Here is a 27,253-nt window from a genome sequence, read left to right as displayed (position 1 = left end):
AGAATGGTGAGCCAGCATTGGTGTCAGTGGAAGGAATAGTGACCCATCATTGGTGTCAGTGGAAAGAAAAGTGTTCCATCAATGGTGCCAGTGGAAAGCATAGTGAGCCAGCATTGGTGTCAGTGGAAAGAATAGTGAGCCAGCATTGGTGTCAGTGGAAAGAATAGTCCCTAATATTGGTGTCAGTGGAAAGAATAGTCCCTAATATTGGTGTCAGTGGAAAGAATAGTCCCTAATATTGGTGTCAGTGGAAAGAACTGTGAGCCAACATTGGTGTCAGTGGGATGAATAAAGACCCATCATTGGTGTCAGTGGAAAGAAGAGTGACCCATCATTGGTGTCAGTGGAAAGAATAGTGACCCATCATTGGTGTCAGTGGAAAGAAAAGTGTTCCATCAATGGTGCCAGTGGAAAGCATAGTGAGCCAGCATTGGTGTCAGTGGAAAGAATAGTGAGCCAGCATTGGTGTCAGTGGAAAGAATAGTCCCTAATATTGGTGTCAGTGGAAAGAATAGTCCCTAATATTGGTGTCAGTGGAAAGAATAGTCCCTAATATTGGTGTCAGTGGAAAGAACTGTGAGCCAACATTGGTGTCAGTGGGATGAATAAAGACCCATCATTGGTGTCAGTGGAAAGAAGAGTGACCCATCATTGGTGTCAGTGGAAAGAATAGTGACCCATCATTGGTGTCAGTGGAAAGAAAAGTGTTCCATCAATGGTGCCAGTGGAAAGCATAGTGAGCCAGCATTGGTGTCAGTGGAAAGAATAGTGACCCATCATCGGTGTCAGTGGAAAGAAAAGTGTTCCATCAATGGTGCCAGTGGAAAGCATAGTGAGCCAGCATTGGTGTCAGTGGAAAGAATAGTGAGCCAGCATTGGTGTCAGTGGAAAGAATAGTCCCTAATATTGGTGTCAGTGGAAAGAATAGTCCCTAATATTGGTGTCAGTGGAAAGAATAGTCCCTAATATTGGTGTCAGTGGAAAGAACTGTGAGCCAACATTGGTGTCAGTGGGATGAATAAAGACCCATCATTGGTGTCAGTGGAAAGAAGAGTGACCCATCATTGGTGTCAGTGGAAAGAATAGTGACCCATCATTGGTGTCAGTGGAAAGAATAGTGACCCATCATTGGTGTCAGTGGAAAGAATAGTGACCCATTATTGGTGTCAGTGGAAGGAAAAGTGTTCCATCAATGGTGCCAGTGGAAAGCATAGTGAGCCAGCATTGGTGTCAGTGGAAAGAATAGTGAGCCAGCATTGGTGTCAGTGGAAAGAATAGTCCCTAATATTGGTGTCAGTGGAAAGAATAGTCCCTAATATTGGTGTCAGTGGAAAGAATAGTCCCTAATATTGGTGTCAGTGGAAAGAACTGTGAGCCAACATTGGTGTCAGTGGGATGAATAAAGACCCATCATTGGTGTCAGTGGAAAGAAGAGTGACCCATCATTGGTGTCAGTGGAAAGAATAGTGACCCATCATTGGTGTCAGTGGAAAGAATAGTGACCCATCATTGGTGTCAGTGGAAAGAATAGTGACCCATCATTGGTGTCAGTGGAAAGAATAGTGACCCATCATTGGTGTCAGTGGAAGGAAAAGTGTTCCATCAATGGTGTCAGTGGAAGGAATAGTGACCCATCATTGTGGGGAAAATGGGAAAATTTGCTTTGATATACAAGTGCTTTGGATTACAAGCATTTTTCTCTTCGCTTTTATACTCTGTAGCTCCTGATGGATTTCTTTTCTAATCCCCTTATTTCTGAGGCTCTCCGCCCCCCCCCCACCTCTGGCAACATGCGGAATAGCATGCCATAGAAGTCAACGCAGAACAAATTATCTTTGTTTCCATTGACTTCTATGGGGAAACTCGCTTTGATATGCAAGTGCTTTGGATTACAAGCATTCTCCTGGAACAAATGATGCTCGTAATCCAAGGTTCCACTGTAAATGGTTGTGGAACAAATAATTTGAGGTTTCTTTTATTTCTTACGGTGAAATTCGCTTTGATATACAAGTGCTTTGGATTACAAGCATGTTTCTAGTACAAATTATGCTCGCAATCCAAGGTTTTACTGTATTTAGCGGGCATTTCCTGAGAACAAAAAGTTTTTTTTTTCAAGGGTTACTCCAGGTTAAGAAAGGCAGATCTAGAGGTGGGAGGTGTGGGCGAGTAGAACTTTTTAATTATTCATTTTTTTTAATGAAAATAAATAAATACATTTAACTGGAGTTACATTTTAAAATAGAGGATCTTCCTGTAAAGGGTGTTGTGTTATACTTCTCTAATAAAATCGCAGTCTATAGCCCAATGTTATCAGATTTGAGTCCCGCAGAATGATGGGTAGAGGGTAGAGCCCCCCCATATCCTTGTTAGCAGTGCACACCCAATGACGGCTGTACTGTGTATATATATATATATATATATATATATACAGGGCTTTTTTTCAGGGGGAACTTGGGGGAACTCAGTTCCACCACCTCTGGCTCAGACCCTTTGGTGCCTGCTCACTACAATCACTTGTAAACACAGAAGTCTGGTTTCTGTGTTTACAAGTGACAGCTCTGCACTCTGTGTGTAACCCCCCCCTGAACCCTGCACTCTGTATGTAATGCAATCCTGGTATTTAATGCCCCTTTAAGACCCTTCTACTGTTTTTGAAATCTGAACAGGGTCGTGGTTGAGTTCCTGCACCTATTTTCTGAGAAAAAAAGCTCTGTATAAGACATCCTAAGGAGCAGGGGGTAAAATGACAGCATCCTACCAGCCAACGCACCCTCCCAGCCAGCTGACACACACACATGTAGTCAGTCGCGTCTCTTTTCCTCGGGAGCTGCAGACAAGCACTTGGCTGTGAGCTGGACGCACACAGACTCTTCACCAGCGGAGAGGAGCCCCCCCTTATATATGTAAATCTACCTGCAGCCTGCCTATCTCTGCCTTCCCACGCCGTCCATTATTCTAGCTGGGAGAGATCCGAGCCGCATCTCTTTATTTGCCAATTCCGAACAGAAGAGAAAAAGACATTCGAAGGGAAAAAAAAAAACTCCCGGGATCTCCCTGTCCGAACCCCGAGCATGTTTGCCTCCATATGGTACGCCAAGAAACTCGGACGTCGCTTCGTCCACAACGCCAGAAAAGCCAAACTTCAAAAGGTACGAAAATCAGAGACGTAGGAGAGCGACGGCAGAGAAAAGAACCATCGTGTCTGCCTCCTCTTATTTTTATTTGTCTGACTATAGATCTATGTTTGTCCCGAGCGTGTTTCTATTCACTTACTGTAGACATTCGCCTTCTATGAAGGATCGTCTGTCACATGTTATAGAGAGGGGTGTAAGGATGGGGTTTCAAGATGCTGTAATGCATTTGCGCTTTTCACGCGTTTTTTAATGCGTTTTCAATTCGTTTTTGATGCGTTTTTGGTGCAGTTTTTCCCAATTCTTTTTTCCTAAACTTAAATATGGGCATGTGTGTTCCAGTGCGTTTTTTGTTGCGTTTTTGGTGCATTTCCCCCCCCTTGTTTTTGCTAAACTTAAATAAGGGCATGTGTGTTCCAGTGCGTTTTTGTTGCATTTTTTATGCTTTTTCCTCCCTTCTTTTTTCTAAACTTAAATAAGGGCATGTGTGTTCCAGTGCGTTTTTGTTGCATTTTTGGTGCATTCCCCCCCCCCCCCTTCTTTTTGCTAAACTTAAATAAGGGCATGTGTGTTCCAGTGCCTTTTTGTTGCATTTTTGATGCTTTTCCCCCCCTTCTTTGTGCTAAACTTAAATATGGGCATGTGTGTTCCAGTGCGTTTTTTGTTGCGTTTTTGGTGCATTTCCCCCCCCTTGTTTTTGCTAAACTTAAATAAGGGCATGTGTGTTCCAGTGCGTTTTTGTTGCATTTTTTATGCTTTTTCCTCCCTTCTTTTTTCTAAACTTAAATAAGGGCATGTGTGTTCCAGTGCGTTTTTGTTGCATTTTTGGTGCATTCCCCCCCCCCTTCTTTTTGCTAAACTTAAATATGGGCATGTGTGTTCCAGTGCGTTTTTGTTGCATTTTTGACGCTTTTTTCCCCCCTTCTTTTTGCTAAACTTAAATAAGGGCATGTGTGTTCCAGTGCCTTTTCTTTGCGTTTTTGGTGCATATTTTCCCCCTTCTTTTTCCTCCACTTAAATATGGGCATGTGTGTTCCAGTGCGTTTTTGTTGCATTTTTGGTGCATTTTCCCTCCTTCTTTTTGCTAAACTTAAATATGGGCATGTGTTCCAGTGCGTTTTTTTGTGCGTTTCGTTCCAGTGCATTTTTGATGCATTAAAGGGCCGGTTCGCACCATAGAAACACAGTCCGAATGCGTTCCAAATGCTCCTTTTGCATGTGTGTTTTTGATGCGTTCAAGTGCAGTTTTGATGCGTTTTTGGTGCATTCTTTTTCCTCTTAATTCTTCCAAACTTAAATAAGGACACGTGTGTTCCAGTGCATTTCGTTCTAGTGCATTTTTGATGCATTAAAGGGCCGGTTCACACCACAGTCCGAATGCGTTCCAAATGCTCGTTTTGCATGCGTGTTTTTGATGCGTTCAAGTGCGGTTTTGATGCGTTTTTTGGTGCATTTTTTTTCCTCTTCATTTTTCCAAACTTAAATATGGGCATGTGTGTTCCAGTGCGTTTTTTTGTGTGTTTCGCTCCAGTGCATTTTTGATGCATTAAAGAGCCGGTTCACACCATAGAAACACAGTCAGGATGGGTTCCAGATGCTTTTCTTGAATGCAGGTTTTTCAATGTGTTCCAGTGCTGTTTTGGTGCATTTTTTTCCCCTTCTTTTTTCTAAACTTTAATAAGGGCATTTGTGTTCCATTGTGTTTTTGGTATGTTTAGGTTCATTCCGGTAGCGTTCCAGTGCATTTTTGGTGCATTTTTGATGCTTTTTACAGCGTTCTAGTATAGTGCAGTGCAGGAAAGGTGCAGCATGTTCTACTTATTTTTTCTGGATCTGGAACGCACTGGAACGGCAAGCACTGGTGTGAACTATGCCATTAAAGACCATATGACCTACTTTCCATGCGTTTTTCATGCAGAAAAAAAAAACGCATTGGACTGCACTCCATAGAAACACAGTCCAGATGCATTCCAGATGCTTCTCTGCATGCACGTTTTTGATGTGTCCCAGTGCATTTTTGATGCGTCCCAGTGCGTTTTTAGTGCAGTCCAGTGCATCCCCCCCCCTCTTTTTTTTCTTAACCTTAACCTTTTTCATACCTTTTTCATCAATAATGCATGGAGAGTAGATTATATGGTTTTCTATGGCACAGTTCATACCAGTGCGGTCAGTTCCCGGGCTTTCCAGTTCCAGAAAAAACACAGGAGAACATACTGCATATTTTTCTGCACTGGACTGTACTGGAATGCAGTAAAACGCATCAAAACGCACTGCAATGCACATGTCCTTATTTTAGGTTATGAAAAAAAGGGGAGAAAATGCACCGAACTGCATCAAAAACGCACCAAAAAACATGCATGCAGAAAAAAATCAGGAACATGCATTTCGGTGCGTTCCAGTGCTTTTGTGATGCGTTTTACAGAATTCCAGTACAGTCCAGTGCAGGAAAAATGCAGCATGTTCTACTTTTTTTCTGGAACTGGAAAACACTGGAACTGCAAGCACTGGTGTGAACTATGCTATTAAAAACCATATAACCTACTCTCCATGCATTTTTGATTCAGACAAAAAAACGCACTGGACTGTATGTGGTGTGAACTGGCCCTTTAAGGTTAAGAAGGGGAGGAAATGCACTAGAGTGCACTAAAAATGCACCAAAACGCATCAGAAACGCACTGGGACGCATTAAAAAAAACTTGCACGCAGGAAAGCATCCGGAACGTGCGTTTAGGTGCGTTCTGGTGAGTTCTTGTGCGTTTTGATGCATTTTACAGCGTTCCAGGACAGTCCAGTGCAGGAAAAATGCAGCACATTCTTTTTTTTTTCTGGAACTGCAAGCACTGGTGTGAACTATGCCATTGAAAACCATACAGTATAACCTACTGTCCATGCATTTTTTATGTAGAATTAAAAATTGCACTGGACTGCATATGTAGAAAGTTGCATTGAGAAGGTCCCGTGCACTGCAGAACAGACAGACGTCTTAGATTGTGATAGACGGCCATGTAAAGGTGTTACTTTGTATGACTGTGTATCAGGGATGGACTGGCCATTGGGACTACAGGGAGTTTCCCGGTGGGCCGATGGCTCAGTGGGCTGGCTTCAGTGACAGCGGGCTGCCACCCCCTCCGCTCCTCTGTCTCTCCCTTCCCGCAGCGCTCACCTGGGGGGAACAAAGAAGCAGGAGGAGGACGAGAGGAGCAGGGACAACGACAGAGGAGCATGGGGGAGGGGACAGACAGCTGACTCAACAGCTATGGCCTGGGAGTTTCTCACTTCTGCCTAATCTTGTCCCATAAGGAGGGGGCACCAAACTGATTCTTTGCCCTGGGTGAAATAATGTCTAGCTTCCCCACTGGTACTGCCTAAAAAAAATAAAGTAGAACGGCTAGTGGCTAGTAAAGGGGGAGGGGGGGTGCGGGAGTTGTGCGGCCGCCATGGGAGAGATCTGTCAAAGTGGGCCTGTCTGGATGAAGTCCAGGGCTATATTTCTGTCCCAGTCCAGCCCTGCTGTGTATGGTATGTATGGTGCTAGTGTGGTGGACAATAGTGATGTACAAAAGTGCAATTATAAACCACAGAATAAAACTGCAAAGATAACCCCCCAGCATCCAGGGGTCTCAAACTGGCGGCCCTCCAGCTGTTAAGAAACTACAAGTCCCATGAGGCACTGCAAGACTGACAGTTACAAGCATGACTCCCACAGGCAGAGGCAAAAAAAAAAAAATGGGGGAGGTTGGGACTTTATAAGAGATGCGATTTTAGCAATATGCAATTAAATATAAACATGGAAAAAAAATGTGCCACAGGCAGAGGCATGATGGGACTTGTAGTTTCACAACAGCTGGACGGCCGCCAGTTTGAGATCCCTAACCTAACATCGGAGCAAAGGGGAGATTATTGCTGTTTGGTTGCAGCAGTTGCACTTTGATTTTACCTAGTAGAACCTCTTCTGTCTGTCTGTCTGTCTGTCTGTCTGTATGCACTATAATTCTGATATCAGTGCCACGTCTCCAATGTCCAGCCAACAGAGCTTTCTGAATGGTATTCCGTGTTCCGGGATTCTGCAGCTTGGCATGGTTATTTTTTGAATGGGTAGAAAAGGAATCGGCTAAAAAAAAAAAATTGTGAATCTTTGCTTTGCTTTGCTATATCTATTTAGAGGAACACCGAATGGAAATTTTGGCGCCGAAACTGAAAATACGCAATTCACTTGGCCGAAAACTGAAACCGAAACTGAAACTGAAATATATATATTTATATTTTACGCATTCATTCATGATATTTATTAAAAAGTTGAATATAATACAATACAATTATATGTGTATGTATGTGTATGTATATATATATATATATATATATATATATATATATATATATATATATATATATATATATATATATATATACATATATATATAATTGTATTATATTCAACTTTTTAATTCACATCATAAATGTAAATGAATATGTAAAAAAAAATATATATATTATATATCTCTTTTTTTTTTTTACATATTCATTCATGAAATTAATTAAAACGTTGAATGTAATACAATTATATGTGTGTGTGTGTATATATATATATATATATATATATATATATATATATATATATATATATACTTTTTTACATATTCCTGATATTAATAGAAAAGTTGAATATAATACAATTATATACAAATATAAATATACATTTGTTTTTATATATAATTGTATTATATTCAACTTTTCTATTAATATCATGAATATGTAAAAAAGTATGTGTATATAATATATATATATATATATATATATATATATATATATATATATATATATATATATATATATATATATATATATTTACTTGTTTACATATTCATGATATTATAAAAAAAAAGTTGAATATAATACAATTATATATAAAAACAAATGTGTGTGTGTGTGTGTGTGTGTATATATATATATATATATATATATATATATATATATATATATATATATATATATATATATATATATATATATATATATATATATATATATATATATGTATATATATATTTGTATATAATTGTATTATATTCAGCTTTTTTAATTCACATATATATATATACTTTTTTTATATATTCATGATAGTAATTAAAAAGTTGAATATAATCCAATTATATATAAAAATTGTGTGTGTGTGTGTGTGTGTATATATATATATTATATTCAGCTTTTTAATTCACATCATAAAAGTAAATAAATATGTAAACAATATATATTATATTATATATCCCTTTTTTTTTTTTTTACATATTCATTCATGAAATTAATTAAAACATTGAATATAATATAATATATAACATATATTTTTATTTGGCATATAAGTAATATGTGTAGCAGGTATTATTGAAATATCTCCAGGCGTACAGAAGTTATGTGGGAACATACATTTCCCATTGATTTGCATGGGACTTTAAACAAAAACCCCGACCCTCACAAATGGGGGTAGTTAAGGGATAAATGAACTATCCTATAGTTTAAGTGGACATATAAGTAACATGTGACCAAGTGTTATCGAAATATCTACAGCCGTTTGGAAGTTATGAAGTAACATGTATTTCCCATAGAGTTGAAATGGACTTTAAAGGAAAACCCCGACCATGGCAAATGGGGGTGGGTAAGGGTTAAACCACCTATCCTATGTTTGTTGCTGACATATAAGTAACATGTGTGCCAAGTTTCATGTTAATATCTTTAGCTGTTTGGACGTGATGCTGGAACATACACACACACACACGTTGAGTTTTATATATATATATATATATATATATATATATATATATATATATATATATATATATATATATATATATATACTTTATTAAATATAATACAATTATATATAAAAACAAGTGTATATGTATGTATGTGTGTATGTATATATATATATATATATATAATCTGTGTATATATTTGTATATAATTGTATTGTATTCAACTTATTAAAAATCCTGTTGGTTGCATGTTTGGTGAGTTTAAAAAAATGCACCTCCCCGTTGAAGTGCATTGAAAACTCAGCAAGAACGGCATCAATAACAATAACGTTACGTTTTTGATGAGGTTTTTGAGTCACATGACCTATGAAAAAACACACCACGATGGTAAAATCGTAGTGAAATTGCAGCAAAATTGCGTGCGTTTTCTGTGCCATTATCGGCACCTTTTTCTCTTATCAGTGAAATGCCAAAGACACCATTTTCGGCCGATATGTTTCAGCCCCCCGGTGCATGTCTAGTATTGATGGTCTTACAGCATGGAATATTATAGGCACTTTTATCTGAAAAAGTTACTTTAGTAAGGTAACTCCCCTTATTGCCCATTTACATGCGTTGTGGGATTGTGTGCCTTAGTGTAGTGTGTGGCAAAGCAGGCTATATATGTGTAGCTGTGTTGCGTGTCATTCATTTTGACCAGCAGCCCAACCCACTACTAAGGTAATGTACATGCATTGTAATACATGGCAGCGAACCATAGTGTACTGCAGCAAATGTTTTGTGACACGTCCAGTTTTTAGGACATTTTTGTGTGTCGAAGGCCCATTCCATGGACGGCTTAAAGTGGTTGTAAACCTCAGACATGAAACTTGAACAAAGCCTATGCATCTATAGTGTGTACTTTATAGTGTGTACCCGTTTATCTGCAGTCTTCTCTTCACTGAGCTTTCAGAGAGCAGGGGGTATAGAGCCAAAATTACACTCTGCAGAGCTCAGTGAGAAGAGCTCTGAGAGCTGATTGGAGGGAAGGGGCACACACCCCCTTCCCACGGCACACAGGACAGAGCAGAGGCTGCCAATCACAGGCTGTGTGCTGGAAATCCTTCCTCTGTCACAGTGGCGATGCGTTCATAAGGGGCGCACGGGCACTGCCCCCTCTCTCCTGCCACTTCTCTATCACTATAGATAGATTCATGCATTGCATTGCATGAATCTATCTATGGTTGCCGCTGCCACCCCCTATTTAGGTGCCCGACCCCTTTTCAAGTGCCGGGCACCTGAATTACAGTGGCAGGGTATTTTTTGGAAGCACCTGATTAAAGCTAGAGACTCTAATAGGTGTCAAAAAAGGTGAACAGCGGGCGCCATGCTGGGCGCTCGCTGTTCACTCAGCGTTCTGTTAGGAAAGCGAATGAATATTCGCTTTCCTAACACTGAACCGCCTCTCAGCCAATCAGGTGCTCGCATCAATTAATGGGCACAGTAGCGGCAATTGATGAGCACATTGACAGCAATTGATGGGCACAGTAGCAGCAATTGATGGGCACAGTAGTAGCAATTGATGGGCACACTGGCAGCAATTGATGGGTACAGTAGCTGCATTTCATGGCACAGTGGTGGCAATTTATGGGTACGGTGACTGCGTTTGATGGGCACAGTGGCTGCATTTGATGACACAGTGGCGACAATTGATGAAACAGTGGCTGTGTTTGATGGGCACAGTGGCTGCGTTTGAAACAGTGACTGTGTTTGATGGGCACAGTGGCTGCATTTGATGGAGACAGTGGCTGCATTTGATGGGCACAGTGGCTGCGTTTGATGACACAGTGACTGTGTTTGATGGGCACAGTGGCTGCATTTGATGACACAGTGGCGACAATTGATGGGCACAGTGGCTGCGTTTGATGACACAGTGGCTGCGTTTGATGGGCACAGTGGCTGCATTTGATGGGCACAGTGGCTGCGTTTGATGGGCACAGTGGCTGCGTTTGATGGGCACAGTGGCTGCGTTTGATGGGCACAGTGGCTGCGCTTGATGGGCACAGTGGCTGCGCTTGATAGGCACAATGGCGGCAATTGATGGCACAGTAGCTGCATTTGATGGGCACAGTGGCTGCATTTGATGGGCACAGTGGCTGCGTTTGATGGGCACAGTGGCTGGAATTGATGGGCACAGTAGCTGTGTTTTAATGGGCACAGTGGCTGCAATTGATTTTTTTTTTTTTTTCAGGTTGTTTGTGCCCCCCCCCAAAAAATTTGAGCACCAGCCACCACTGACCATACAGGTTAGGGTGAGAAGGGAATAAAGGAATCATAAAACCCTCCAACCAAATCAGCGCATAGCACAGTAAAGCCTTCTTAGATGAGAAGATATTCACATGTCACATTCCATCACAAACCCCCAAAAAAAGAAAATGATTCTACATGTCTGGACATTGAGCAAAGCCAAGCAAATCCTTATTTTATGCCCCATCAGTCAGCTGCACATCCAGAACGGCTGGTGTAAAGACACATACCTATAGCCTAATATTATACGGCCATTCATCCCAGTTCAGTGGAGTATTTATTAGTTCTTGTGGTCCATTTCACCATAACCTTCTTCCTCAATTCATCTTTAGCAGTACAATTATGTTACTAAAACCAGCCATGAAGCTTCAGCAGAGACTGCAGACCTCATGGGCAGCTGAGCCCAAACAGCTCACATCTTCCTGGTTTCCAGGTAGCAGTAGGGTGACCACATTTCCAAACTGCCATTCAGGGACACCCCGCCCTGCGCCATTCTCTGGGCTGATGGGGAATTTGGCGGCGGGTTATTTGTCAGCTGAATGTGGCACTTGCCATCAGATGCAGTGCCACTTGCCACTAGACATGTGCACTGCCAAAAAAATCGTTTTTTTCTTTTATGTTATTTTCGTTTTTTTTTTTTTCGTAAATTCGTAAATTCGGGAAATTCGAAAAATTCTTTTTTTCCATTTTTGTTTCATTCGTTTTTTTTTTTTTCGGAAATTCGTAAATTTTGAAAAAAAATATATTTTCATTTTTTTTCCTTTTTTCGTAAATTCGGGAAATTTTCGGATTTCCGAAAAAGCAAAAAACTGAAAAAACGAATGAAACGAAAAAACGAATGAAACGAAAAAAAAAATGAATTTTCGAAATTTTGTATTTTCGAAATTTCGAAATTTTGTATTTTCGAAATTTCGAAATTTTGTATTTTCGAAATTTCGAAATTTTGTATTTTCGAAATTTTGTATTTTCGAAATTTCGAAATGTCGTATTTTCGAAATTTCGAAATTTTGTATTTTCGAAATTTCGAAATGTCGTATTCTCGTAATTTCGTATTTCAAATTTTTCAGTTTTCAAATTTTTTAATTTTCAAATTTTTCAATTTTCGAAATTTCGATTTTCAAATTTTTAAATTTTTGAAATTCCGATTTTTGACATTTCGAATTTTTCAATTTTCGAAATTTCGAATTTTTCGAAATTTTGTAAATTCGAATTTTCTGAAAAACGAAAATTCGTAAATTCAAAATTTTCTGAAAAACGAAAATTCGTAAATAAAAAAATCGTAAAAACTAAAATTCGTAAATAAAAAAATCGTAAATACGAAAATTCGTAATTCACGAATTTACGAATTTTCGTAAAAAAACGAATTAGAAACAAAACGAATTGCACATGTCTACTTGCCACCCATAGCCTGCCACCAGATGCAGTGCTGCTGCCACTCCCTCTGCATGAGCCACGTGCGTAGAAGGGCACAGAACCCAGTGGTCTCCAAACTGCGGCCCTTTGCTTGCCTCTATCCACAACAACTGACACTAATGATGGGGCACTATCCATCCCACTAAAACCGAATGTTTGGCATCTGCGGCTGGTGCATTTTCTAGACACGTGGCATTAGTTTAGTTCTTCCATTAAAATTTGTTGATTCGGAAAGATTTGAATGAAAATGAGTGGTGTCGCTATCTGGAGAGTGAAGATCAAACCAGTCCCTGCTGCTTGCCGCTGGGTGCCGGAGAAGGAGGAGGTGCCGAGGTGGGTGGGGACAGCAGTGCTGCACTAGGCGCAGTCCTCGCTCCCGGCTTCACTGTCTTAGGCCGCGTACACACGATCGGTCCATCCGATGAGAACGGTCTGATGGACCGTTTTCATCGGTTAACCGATGAAGCTGGCTGATGGTCAGTCGTGCCTACACACCATCGGTTAAAAAAACGGTCGTGTCAGAACGCGGACACGTAAACCACGTACGACGGCACTCTAAAGGGGAAGTTCAAATCCAATGGCGCCACCCTTGGGGCTGCTTTAGCTGATTTTGTGTTAGTAAAAGACGTTTCGCGCTTTTCTGTCTGTTACAGCGTGATGAATGTGCTATCTCCATAACGAACGCTAGTTTTACCAGGACGAGCGCTCCCGTCCCCTAATTTAGTCTGAGCATGCGCGGGTTTTTAACCGATGGTCGTGCCTACTAACGATCTTTTTTTTTTCTATCGGTTAGGAATCCATCGGTTTTAACAAGTTGGCTTTTTTTTAACCGATGGTTAAATAACCGATGGCGCCCACACACGATCGGTTTGGACCGATGAAAACGGTCCATCAGACTGTTCTCATCGGTTTAACCGATCGTGTGTACGCGGCCTGAGAGTAAATTGTCACTGGTTGCAAGATGCCAGGCAGCGCCAGCTCTAGCAACCAGTTCTGGAAATGTAGTTACTAGTTAGTAGGGGAGTGACTGTGTCCTCTAGTTTATTCCGGGACATTGTTTTGTCCCGGAATAAAGGTGCCCGGGACCCGGGACAGACATGTCAATTGCAGGACAGTCTCGGGCAATCCGGGACACGTGGGCACCCTAGGGTAGCAGATCATCTATGTAAATCCATGCTAAAAAGAAGCCTTTTATTTAATCAGAGAGTTTGAGGAGTTAAAAAGGAGGCATGAAAAATACACAGGAGAAGTGACATGCATTTTTGGGCTCTATGTGTGATGGGACCCCATAGAAAAACCATCAAGGGCCCCCTTCCTCTCGTATTTCTATTTCAAAGCCAATTTCACTGATAGATAATACAAATGGTTACCATAGCAATCCCTACTGAGATTCCCATCCTATATATACACTTGTTTATCAAGAATTATGCTACCTCAGTATATGACCATGTAGCCAGACATCTTCGGACTCTATAGTACTGACATGGATTGCTATGCCTAAAGTTACCCTTTATGCATAGAATGCATTAAGATTAAAATAAAATAAAAAAAACTTCATCCTTTATAACTCCTTTAACCACTTAAGGACCGGACCAATATGCTGCTAAATGACCCAAGGGGTTTTTACAATTCGGCACTGCGTCGCTTTAACAGACAATTGTGCGGTCGTGCGACGTGGCTCCCAAACAAAATTGGCGTCCCTTTTCCCCACAAATAGAGCTTTCTTTTGGTGGTATTTGATCACCTCTGCGGTTTTTATTTTTTGCGCTATAAACAAAAATAGAGCGACAATTTTGAAAAAAATTCAATATTTTTTACTTTTTGCTATAATAAATATCCCCCAAAAACATATATAAAATTTATTTTTTTCCTCAGTTTAGGCCGATTCATATTCTTCTACCTATTTTTGGTAAAAAAAATCGCAATAAGCGTTTATCGATTGGTTTGCGCAAAATTTATAGCGTTTACAAAATAGCAGATAGTTTTATTTTTTTTATTTTTTTACTACTAATGGCGGCGATCAGTGATTTTATTAGTGACTGCGACATTATGGCGGACACTTCGGACAATTTTGACATATTTTTGGGACCATTGTCATTTTCACAGCAAAAAATGCATTTAAATTGCATTGTTTATTGTGAAAATGACAGTTGCAGTTTGGGAGTTAACCACAGGGGGCGCTGTAGGAGTTAGGGTTCACCTAGTGTGTGTTTACAACTGTAGGGGGGTGTGGCTGTAGGTCTGACGTCATCGATCGAGTCTCCCTATAAAAGGGATGACACGATCGATGCAGCCGCCACAGTGAAGCACGGGGAAGCCGTGTTTACATACGGCTCTCCCCGTTCTTCAGCTCCAGGGAGCGATCGCGACGGAGCGGCTATAAACGAATAGCCGCGCCGTCATCCCGGATCGCTCCCCGCGGGAATCCGACCGCCGCATGTCCCGATCAGACCCCCGACCCGCGGAAAGGCAGGGACGTACATGTACGCCAATTTGCCTGTACGTGCCTTTCTGTGGACGTACATATACATGCGGCGGTCGGGAAGTGGTTAAGATAAAAAAAAAAACTTCTGCCTTTATAACTCCTTTAAAGCAGAACATGATAAAAATAATGTTCTCTATAAGGAAGATACATTTCATATTAATAATTATGCTACCAAAATTTGTGTGTGCTGTAAATTGCCTCCAGCATTGTTCCTGTTTCTTCTTGCTGGAGGCTGCCATTTTGCTAAAACCCAGAGCCCCTGAGCAGCAGTAAATCTTTTAGGCTGTTAAACCGCTACATTTTCAACATAGTGCCAAAACGTAGAGAGCAACTGAGCCGTATAAGCAATTATTTTTAATGTTTTACATGTTTACTATACCTGCAAAAGGGACCAGCCTGAAGTGATTTAGCAGTACTATACATATAAAGGCAATTTTTTTTTTTTTTTAATCAGCCTGGAAAGAGAAGGGAAGCAATAAAATCCTGGCCAGGATTTTTATTTCTTTTTGTCATAGGTGTCCAATCGGGGAGATTTCTCTTAATGCAATAGAAACTATATTAACCACTTAACGCCCGCCGCACGCCTATTTACGTCAACAGAATGGCACGGACAGGCAGATGGGCGTATATATACGTCCCTGCCTTCTAGCGGGTCGGGGGTCCGATCGGGACCCCCTCCGCTGCGTGCGGCTTACCTCTGGGAGCGATCCGGGACAACGGCGTGGCTATTCGTTTCTAGCCGCCCCCTCGCGATCGCTCCCCGGAGCTGAAGAACGGGGAGAGCTGTATGTAAACCCGGCTTCCCCGTGCTTCACTGTGGCGGCGTATCGATCGAGTGATCCCTTTTATAGGGAGACTCGATAGATGACGTTACTCCTACAGCCACACCCCCCTACAGTTGTAAACACACACTAGGTGAACCCTAACTCCTACAGTGCCCCCTGTGGTTAACTCCCAAACTGCAACTGTCATTTTCACAATAAACAATGCAATTTAAATGCATTTTTTTGCTGTGAAAATGACAATGGTCCCAAAAATGTGTCAAAATTGTCCGAAGTGTCCGCCATAATGTCGCAGTCACGAAAAAAATCGCTGATCGCTGCCATTACTAGTAAAAAAAAAAAAATATTAATAAAAATGCCATAAAGCTACCCCCTATTTTGTAAACGCTATAACTTTTGCGCAAACCAATCAATAAACGATTATTGCGACTTTTTTTTTAACGAAAAATATGTAGAAGAATACGTATCGGCCTAAACTGAGGAAAACATTTTTTGAGGGATATTTATTATGGTAAAAAGTAAAAAATATTCATTTTTTTCAAAATTGTCGCTGTTTTTGTTTATAGCGCAAAAAATAAAAACCGCAGAGGTGATCAAATACCACCAAAAGAAAGCTCTATTTGTGGGAAACAAAGGACGCCAATTTTGTTTGGGAGCCACGTCGCACGACCGCGCAATTGTCAGTTAAAGCGACGCAGTGCCGAATCGCAAAAAGTGCTCTGGTCTTTGACCGGCAATATGGTCCGGGGGTTAAGTGGTTTAATGCAATAGAAACTATATTAATAGAATATTAATAGCATATTAATAATTAGTAAAAAAAATAACATTTATTTAACTTTGCTTAAAATAAGACAATGTTTGGTCCATACGGCAACAAACTACAATAAATTATAATTATAAAACCATTAATCTCAAACACTGCAGTGATTGCACATGGTAATCTTTACAGCCCAACACGTTTCTCCGAGAAGGTCCTCTTCATCAGGAGCTATCAATACAGACTTTCGATAAATGCCATCTAAATGAAATGACAAACTTTTAGTAATTATATCATAATACAACACCAATGTATAGTGTGTCAAACAAACTTTGTTGTATAATTACTAAACGTTTTGTCATTTCATTTAGATGGCATTTATAAAAAGTCTGTATTGATAGCTCCTGATGAAGAGGACCTTGTCTGAGAAACGTGTTGAGTTGTAAAGACTACCATGTGCAATCACTGCAGTTTTTGAGTGGTTTTATATTTGTTTGTTGTCATATGGACTAAACATTGTCTTATTTTTATCAAATTTAAATAAATTAAATTTTTTACAAAAAATGCTGTCCCACGCCTACACTAGTAATATAGGGCCAAATCCACAAAGATCGTGCCTAACTTAATTTTTTCCAATTAAGTTACACTGCCTTAAAATTTCTACCTAAGTGCCCGATCCACAAAGCACTTACCTAGAAATTTTGGGCTGTGTAACTTAAATTCCGCCGTTGCAAGGCGTTCCTATTCAAATGGGGGCGATTCCCATTTAAATTAGGCGCGCTCCCGCGCCGGCCTTACTGCACATGCTCATGACGTCATTTTCCCGACGTGCATAGCGCGAAATTATGTTACGCCGACGGGTCAATAAAGTTGCGTCGGGAAAAAAAAAAAGATACGGCGAAAAAAAAAAAAAAAATGTTTTAAAAATTGCGTCGCTGGACAGAAAGGTCTGCTTTTACATGGTGTACTAACTTTACACTTTGTAAAAGCAGCCCTAATTTTGCGTATGCAAACTAAAACTTACGGAGAGAAAACGAAGCTGAAAAGCTTCGTGGATCTCCGGAAGTGCTAATTTGCATACCCGAGGCGGCATTTCGACTCGAAATGCCCCCAGCGGCGGATGCGGTACTGCATCCTAAGATCCGGCAGTGTAATTCAATTACACATGTCGGATCTTCTGCCTAACTATGGGAAACTGATTCTGTGGATCAGTTCCATAGTTAGGAACAGGGATACGACGGAGTAACAGCAGTTACGCCGGCGTATCCCTTTTGTGGATTTGGCCCATAGTTTCGATGTACATTCAGTGCTGCATTGGTCACCATGCAGGAAGGTGTAGTTTGGCCTCCATACAAGAAGGTGCTGTCAGGTAGCCACCATGCAGAGAGAGCAGAGGACAAGGGAAACCTCATTTTCCTTGGAAGTCTCCATAGGCTTTATCAGGGGAGCAGCTGTCCGGTTGCACGCTCCTGCCTTGGCTGACCTCCGCGGCCATCTTTAGTGTGGGCAGTGCTAACAAATAGCCCTGCCCCCTGTGGTTGTCACGCATATTGCAAGTGGTCAGGAATAGAACCCCCGCTGGTTAGGGACAGATTGTATAGCGTAGGGTGTGTGTATATATTTATATATATATATTAGTGCTGTCAAGCGATTAAAATTTCTAATCGCGATTAATCGCATTAATGTCATAGTTAACTCACGATTAATCGCGCAATTAAGGAGGTTCACCCTTTAAAACATTTTTTTTTTGTTTTCTTATTTTTTTTATTTTTTTTTATAATATTAAATTGTGTTTTTTTATTTTTTTACATTTTGATCACTTTTATTGCTGTCACAAGGAATGTAAACATCCCTTGTGACAGCAATAGGTGGTGACAGGTACTCTTTATGGAGGGATCGGGGTCTAAAAGACCTCCGAGCCCTCCTTTGCACTTCAAAGTATTCAGATCGCCGAAAACGGCGATTCTGAATACTGTGTACTTTTTTAAATCCGGCGCCATTGGCAGCCGAGAAACCCGGAAGTGACGTCATGACGCCGCTTCCGTGGTTTCAATGCGGAGACTGAATCAAAGCCGTTTACGGCTTAGTGTCAGTCTCCAACCTGGACACAGAAGGCGGCGGATGGAGGATCGGGTCTCCCGGTGGGACGGGAGGCCCGGTCAGAGCGGCGAAAGGCGGCGGGAGGGGGGGGATGTCCCCTCCCACTCCTCCGGCATAACAACCGAGCGGCTTTTAGCCGCATCGGTTGTTATGTTTGGATAGCCGATCGCCCGCTCTAAACAACAGTACCGGGGTGATGCCTGCGGCTGCAGGCATCATCCCGGTATAACCAACGAACGCCGCCACGTTAATCGCGCGATAAAAAAATTGACGGCGTTAACATGGGTTTGCGTTAACGCCGTTAATAGTGTGTTTAACTGACAGCACTAATATATATATATATATATACATACCGTATATATCGGGGTATTGCGCGCTCTGGCGTATAGCGCGCACCCCTAAAGTGGACCCGCATTCCTGTGGAAAAAATATTTTTGTACTTACAGTTTTGGTGTCTTGCGCGGCGTCCATCGGCGGCCTCGTCGGGTCCGGCGTCCGTCTGCGGCTTCGGGTGTCCTCTTCGTCGGGTCCGGCGTCCTTCTGTGGCGTCCTCCCCGCTCGATCCCCGCTTTCCCGCGCCGAGTTTGAATACTGCGCCGGCATATACCGAGCGCAGTACACTCGTGTATAGTCGGGCAGGCTCGGCTACTCTCGCGCTCACGTCCTGTACGTCTAGAACGTGAGTGCGAGAGGAGCCGAGCCTGCCCGACTATACACGAGTGTACTGCGCTCGGTATATGCCGGCGCAGTATTCAAACTCGTCGCGGGAAAGCGGGTATCGGCGTATATCGCGCACCCACGATTTTGCCCTGATTGTCAGGGCAAAAAAGTGCGCGGTATACGCCGATAAATACGGTATATATACTATATAACCAAAAGTATTGGGATGCCTGCCTTTGCACGCACATGAACTTTAATGGCATCCCAGTCTTAGTCCGTAAGCCCATTTGTGAGGTCAAGCACTGATGTTGGATGAGAAGGCCTGACTTGCAGTCTCTTCTCTTATTCATCCCAAACGTGTTCTATTGGGTTGAGGTCAGGAATCTGTGCAGGCCAGTAAAGTTCCTTTACCCCAAATTTGCTCATTGTCTTTATGGACCTTGCTTTGTGCACTGGTCCAAATCATTTGGTGGAGGGGGGATTATAGTGGGGGGTTGTTTTTCAGGGGTTGGACTTGGCCCCTTAGTTCCAGTGAAGGGAACTCTTAAGGCGCCAGCATACCAAGACATTTTGGACAATTTCATGCTCCCAACTTTGTGAAAACAGTTTGGGGACGGCCTCTTCCTGTTCCAACATGACTGCACACCAGTGCACAGACCATAAATACATGGATGAGTGAGTTTCTTCTATTGCACACTGAACTATTTTGTTTCAGAATTTCGGTTTCGTCTGAAAAATACATTTATTTAATTACTACCGAATTTATTTTTTATTTTATTTTTTGTTTCCTAAAAAAATTCATTTGTTCGAAAATCCGAATTCAGGTTGAATCTGTCAATTGAAGGCTTATGATGTCTGCCGGGTGTTCTAAGAAAATTTGATGAAGTAGTTAAACTGGACGACGCCGCGCTCGTACATTTCCGGACGAATGCTCCGCCCACAAGCTATAGTAGAATTCTAATGTTGTATGACTAGTAATAAATATAATTATTATTATTACTAGTCAAACAACATTAGAATTCTTCTATAGCCTATGGGCGGAGCATTTGACCGTAAATGTCCGCTCGCGGCGATCGTATGTTTTTAGCTGCTTCGTTGAATCTTCATGTCGAACGGTATTATCGCAGGTTTGATAGACACAGATCGCTTTTGCCACCGTCATGACGAATCTTTTATCTATATTGAACTGTTGTCGCAACGATACGAAAATATAACGGATACGAAAATAAAGCATTTTTTTATATCGAAATTCGGATTCTGCAAGTGTGTTACCGTTTTGTTAAAACGAACATGAAAAATCCCAGAAATTCATGTGAAATGCATTCGGACGATAACGAATGCACATGCCTACTTCTTAATGAGGAGAACTTTAATGCCGCGTACACACGATCATTTTTCGGGTTCTAAAAAATTACGTTTTAAGTGTCTAGAAAAAACAAAGGGCCAGATCCACATAGAAATAGATCAGCGCAGCGTATCAGAGATACGCTACGCCGCCGTACCTTACCTGGTGTAATTTCGAATCCTTAAAGATTTTGCGCCGTAAGTTACGGCGGCGTAGTGTATCTCTGGCGGCGGAATTCAAATCGGTGATTAGGGGGCGTGTTTCATTTAAATGAAGCGCGTCCCCGCGCCGAATGAACTGCGCATGCTCCGTTTCTAAATTTCCCGCCGTGCATTGTGCTAAATGACGTCGCAACGACGTCATTTTTTTTAACTTAGACGTGAATTACGTCCATCCCGATTCACGGACGACTTACGCAAAAAAAAAAATTCAAATTTCGACGCGGGAACGACGGCCATACTTAAAGCGGTGGTTCACCCTCCATAGCAACATTTTAGCATACAATTAGGCATAGTAGCGCGAGCTACAGTATGCCTGTCTTGATTTTTTTCGCCCGGTACTCACAGTGCAATCCTCTATAGAAGATTCCGACTCCCCGCGGGGAATGGGCGTTCCTATCCAGACGGAGGATGATTGACGGCCGGCTCTGGCACGTCACGCTCCCCGAAGACAGCCGAAGTAGGTCTCGGCTCTTCAAGGCGCTATACGGCGCCTGCGCACAGACTATGCGCAGGCGCCGTGAAGAGCCAAGCCTATTTCGGCTATTTCCGGAGAAGCATGACGTGCCAGAGCCGGCCGTGAATCATCCTCCGTCTGGAAAGGAATGCCCATTCCCCGCTGGGAGTCGGAATCTTCTATAGAGGATTGCACTGTGAGTACCGGGCGAAAAAAATCAAGACAGGCATACTGTAGCTCGCGCTACTATGCCTAATTTTATGCTAGAAGAAAACATTTTTTTTTTTTTGTTTATAGGGTGAACCCCCGCTTTAACATGCCAAGTCTATACGCCACAAAATACCAGCTTTAACTATACGCCGGAAAAAGCCGACGCCGTTAAATAATGCGCCGGCCGCTCGTACGTTCGTGGGAAATAGCTAATTTGCATACCCGACGCGGAAAACGACGTGAACGCCACCCAGCGGACGCCGAACTATTGCATCTTAGATCCGAAGGCGTACGAGGACGTACACCTGTCGGACCTAACCCAGATGCCGTCGTATCTTGGTTTGAGGATTCAAACTAAAGATACGACGCGGGTAATTTGAAAGTACGCCGGCGTATCAGTAGATATGCCGGCGTACTCTGTCTGTGGATCTGCCCCAACGTTTTTTTCAACCTGATCATTAAAACGGCCTTGTCTACACACGATCGTGAAAAAAAAAGTTGCTCTAGCAAAGCGCGGTGACGTACAACACATACGACGGCACTATAAAGGGGAAGTTCCATGCGGATGACGCCACCCTTTGCGCTGCTTTTGCTGATTTCCTGTTAGTAAAAGACGATTCACGCTTTTCTGTCTGTTACAGCGTGATGAATGTGCTTACTCCATTACGAACGGTAGTTTTACCAGAACGAGCGCTCCCGTCTCATAACTTGCTTCTGAGCATGCGCTTTTTTTCACGTCGTTAAATGCCACACACGACCATTTTTTACAACCTTAAAAACGACGTTAAAAACGTCTTGAAAAAATAGAGCATGTTCGAAATTTTTAATGGACATTTTTTAGATCGTGAAAAATGCTCTGGAGCCCACACACAATCGTTTTTAATGACATAACAAAAAAACTTCATTTTTTAGAACCCGAAAAACGGGCGTGTGTACGCGGCATAAGAGCTGATTGGAGGGAAGGGACACACCCCCCTTCACACAGGAACAGAGCTGAGGCTGTCAATCAGTTGGACATCCCTCCCGTGTCACCTTTATTTTCTTTGTGTCAGGAAAACTTGTCAGAAGTCACTCACGCGGAAAGCAAAGGAAGGAAGCAGCAGACAGAAATGCCATTTAGTGCTCTGGATTGAGACAAGTACACACTCTAGAGGGATATGCTTTGTTCATATTTCTTGTTTGAGGTTTACAACCACTTTCAGTTTTATCATTGGACACCTTGGCCCAGATTCAGGTAGCAATTGCGTCTGCGTAACCATAGTTAGTGGTCAGCGTATAGTATGCAAATTGCATACTAACGCCGATTCACTACCCTACGCGAGCCCTGCGTACGCAGTTTACGTTGTTTGCGTACGTCGGTTTTTGCGTAAGGCTGCCCCTAATAGCAGGGGCAGCCAATGCTAAAGTATACCCGTCGTTCCCGAATTGCGAAATTTGAAATTTACGTCATTTGCGTAAGTGAATCGTGAATGGCGCTGGACGCCATTCACGTTCACTTTGAAGCAAATGACGTCCTTGTGACGTCATTTACCGCAATGCACGTCGGGAAAGTTTCCCGACGGAGCATGCGCACTACGCTCGACGCGTGAACGCGCCTAATTTAAATGATCCACCCCCCCTACGGGATCATTTAAATTGCGCGCGCTTACGCCGGGCATTTTGCCGGAGCGCCCACGCAATTTACGGAGCTACTGCTCCGTGAATCGCGCGTAGCGCAGGAAATTTACGGAGGCGCAGCGGCAAAACGGTGTGCTGCGCCTCCGTAAAAAAGGGGCAAAGCTACCTGAATCTGGGCCCTTGTATTTCTGCAGTGATCGGTCATCTAATAAAGTTTAGGAACAATTCTTGTGTGCTTTGATCACATTTGTAGCATCACGCATACACGGCTGAATTTTATCTCATCTCCCTAATGAATTGTTATGTTTTGTTATTTAAATCTGTAAACTTTTAAAATCATTCCTGTGAATTATTCGGGTAGCAGTCGAATACATTTAAAAGGTCAAGGAAATTCATTTGTGTATTGGAACAAGGGTGTTTTTAAATGTTTTGGCTTTTTATGTCTCAGTTGGCTTGTTGGTTTGCCCTTTTTTTTTGTCTTTTACAAATCCTAAAGGCATTAATAATCTTTTCCTATTTCATATTTGTTCCCGAAAAGTGAACACATCCATTATTTTAAGTGGAACCATACAGGTTTTATCTCATAAAAGCACCCACTCCCACTCCACTCCCCCCTGCTTGCTCATGTAACTCTACTACACACTTGATGTCCTCAGTACAGATGGTACAAATTGGCACTGGCAGGTGGCACTGCATGGCACTGGCAAGTGGCAATGGTTGGCACTGCCAGATGGCACTGATTGGCACTGGCAGGTGGCACTGGCACTGGCCGGTGGCAGTGGTTGGCACTGATTAGCACTGACATATAGCACTAATTGGCACTGGCAGGTGGCACTGGTTGGCACTGGCAGGTGGCACTGACAGCTGGCACTGATTGGCACTGGCAGGCACTGATTGGCACTGGCAGATGGCACTGATTGGTACTGGCAGGTGGCAGTGGTTGGCACTGGTAGGTGGCACTGCCAGGTTTCACACTGAGCCTATATACTGTACCTGTATGTGAAACTGACATATGTAAATAAATGCAGAGAGAGACCAGCTGTCAGAATTCAGCGGTGATGTCAGGGGTGGGCAGGACCCAGGGTGGGCGGGACCAAGCAGCTATCAAACACCAACCAATGATTGGGCTGCTTAAGAAAGGGGACGGGGCCACATACACGTAGCGGCCCGCCCAGATCCCATCCCATTGGCTGGTGTTTGATAGCTGCTGGGTCCTGCCCACCCCCGACATCAACGATCAATTTTGACAGCTCCTCTCTCTGCTTTCAGTTACATGTGTCAGTTTCACACACTCAGCGGCTCTGGAAAGTGTCAAGCCCACGCTGCTCTGCAAATGGAGTGTGGGGAAGGGAGGAAGAACACTTATGGGCACGGTGCAGTGTTAAATATCGGCCTAATTTGGATAATAATCGGCCGATGACGATTTCTCAAAAATGGCCAAATATCAGCTGGCCGATATATCGGTCGATCTCTAACTTACATTCAGTGAGAAGTGTACCTTGTGCTTGGTGGCTGCTCTCCAATGTAGCACTTCTCCTGCAGGAGCCGCTCCAATGCAACTGGATCTCCCCTGGAATCAGTGCAGAGACAGCCAGAGACACAGCAACATTTCACTCACTCAATAATCAGTCTAGGTTAAGGTGACCAGATTTTTAAAAAGAAATCCGGGACATATTTTTTTTTTACTAGTAATGGCGGCAATCAGCGACTCTCTGCCCATCGCCACCGCCAACGGCCTCACATCCCGTGAGTCTTACTTTCCGGGCCCCGGCTACTACTGGGTGGGGTGTGGAGGAAGATCAATCCGCCAGGGAAGGCAAGGAGATAGGCAGGCGGCTGGCCGGGATTTGAGCCAAGGCAGAAGAACATGCGAGCTGGAGTGGAACGGGCATGCACCCGAAACTGAAAAAATATTCCCTCCGCTCCGACCAGCACATGATCATCAGAAAGGGGCAAAAAAAAAAATACACTCCCCTTAAGGCACTTAAGGCTCCATGTACACGGGATGTTTTTACAACTGCTCCTAAATGATTATTAGACATGTGCATTCGTTTTCGTCCGAATGCATTTTCGGCCGAATTTCAGGTATTTTCGTTATCGTTTTAACAAACGATAACGAAAGCACAGAAAACGAAAACCGAAAGATCCGACATAAAAAATGCTTTATTTTCGTTTTCGTTGCGGTCGAATATGCCTAACCTTAACTCTATTAGTCCAATATTATTTTACATAGAGAGAAAAGATTTGACATTATAGAGACATGTAGAAGAGTCGACATAGAGAGAACAAATTCGACATAGAGAGAAAAGATTCGACATGGAGAGAAAAGATTCGACATGGAGAGAAAAGATTTGACATGGAGAGAAAAGATTCGACATGGAGAGAAAAGATTCGACATGGAGAGAAAAGATTCGACATGGAGAGAAAAGATTCGACATAGAGAGAAAAGATTCGACATAGAGAGAAAAGATTCGACATAGAGAGACATGAAGATTCGACATAGAGAGACATGAAGAGTCAAATAGTTTTTTTGTTTTTTTTAAAGATTCTGTCGAATCTTCTTTCTCCTTCTTCTCCTCCTCCTCCTCCTCCTCCTCTTCCTCCTCCTCTTCTTCCTCCTCCTCCTCCTCCTCCTCCTCTTCCTCCTCCTCTTCTTCCTCCTCCTCCTCCATCATAAGCCTTCAATGACAGATTCAACCTTAATTTGGATTTTCAGATGAATGCATTTTTTTTACGAAAAACTAGATAAATAAAAACGAATTTCGGGAATAACTAAATAAATGTATTTTTCGGACAAAAACGAAATTACGAAACAAAATATTTCAGTGTGCACATGTCTAATGATTACTGTTTCTCTATGAAGGCTTTGGTACACATAGCATAAAACAAGTCCCTTCTTTAGCTTCAATATATATATTTTTTTATTTTTTTTAACAAGACCATGACAACAGATAGAACAGGCTGTCACATATGGTACAATCGGCAAGTATACATCAAGGTTGTGATAGATATTTATAATAACAACATAGTCCGTCAGGCAAACATTGCAGGTAGCAGGGGAGTAGGGGGAGAGAAGGAATGGGGTGGAATATGAGATAAGAAGGAGAAGAAGAGAATTAAGCAGGAGGGTAGGAAGAGAGGCAGGAGACAGGTATGGCTCCTTTTTGAGTGCCTATCAGGGGTCAAGTCCTGGGGAAAAAAGTGTGGGAACTCCCACCCAAGATCCACTTCCCCACCAGTGACTCGAGCTGGGCATCGCCGCTTAGTGAAGGATTGGCTCGGGCGGCTCGGCTGCTCTAGTCCTGCAAAGGGAACTGAGTTCCTGCTGTGAAAAAAGTGCAGGAACTCCGTTTCCACACGTTCCCGCAGGACTTGAGCCCTGGTGCCTATGTAGGTTTTTAGATAAGCTGAAATTAGTGTTTTAGATTACATAAGGTTGCGGAGAGGATGAGACCAAATGAAGTGGTCATTTCCAGGTTGTAACACAGAGTAAGGTACTAGTTGTACGGTTTGGAATTGTCAATAAGACTAGAGTAAAGGAATGGTGCAAAAGGGGTGAGCGATCCAAGGAGCCCAGGTGGTCATGATCATGAATATGTCCAGCTGTAGGTGGGCTTTGGCGAACATTAGTTTGAGTAAAGCATATTCATTCAGGATACGAATAGTGGTTGAGATATCAGGAGAAGTTGCCCCCCCCCCAGTCCCCCATTTTACTTATCTAAGCCACGACACTCTGTGGGCTCGATCCCGCGATGCTTTCCCCCAGCTTGAGGCGGCTCTTCGTTGGAGATTGATAGCAGCGCAGCAATTGGCTCCTGCTGCTGTCATTTAAATCAATGAAGCGGCACGCCAGGGGCGGCGGGGCCTAGTGATACACTAAACAAACTGCACAGTTGAGGCAAGTATGGTATGTTTGTTATTTAAAAACATTTTTTTAACCCTTACAACCCCTTTAACCACTTAACGACCGCCGCATGTACATATACGTCCACAGAATGGCACGTACAGGCAGATGGGCGTACCTGTACGTCCCTGCCTTTCCGCG

The 27,253-nt window shown here is 42.5% G+C and overlaps 1 protein-coding gene across 4 annotated transcripts in view; it reads left to right on the top strand.

The window, feature by feature from the left end:
• Positions 1 to 27,253, top strand: part of DLG2 (discs large MAGUK scaffold protein 2) — a 2,211,856-nt gene that overhangs the window by 1,264,685 nt on the left and 919,918 nt on the right. The window contains exon 1 of one of the 4 annotated variants that reach the window (XM_040339981.1): positions 2,790 to 3,149. The exons of the other annotated variants lie outside the window; for them this stretch is intronic. Within the exon in view, the coding sequence (XP_040195915.1) occupies positions 3,072 to 3,149 (78 nt within the window). The 5' untranslated portion in view covers positions 2,790 to 3,071. Of the gene's footprint in view, positions 1 to 2,789; positions 3,150 to 27,253 lie in introns of those variants that run through there. 4 annotated transcript variants of the gene reach the window in all.

This window comes from Rana temporaria, chromosome 2, assembly GCF_905171775.1.
Source record: "Rana temporaria chromosome 2, aRanTem1.1, whole genome shotgun sequence".
Classification (NCBI taxonomy): Eukaryota; Metazoa; Chordata; class Amphibia; order Anura; family Ranidae; genus Rana; species Rana temporaria.
This window is presented reverse-complemented; position numbering and strand designations above follow the sequence as displayed.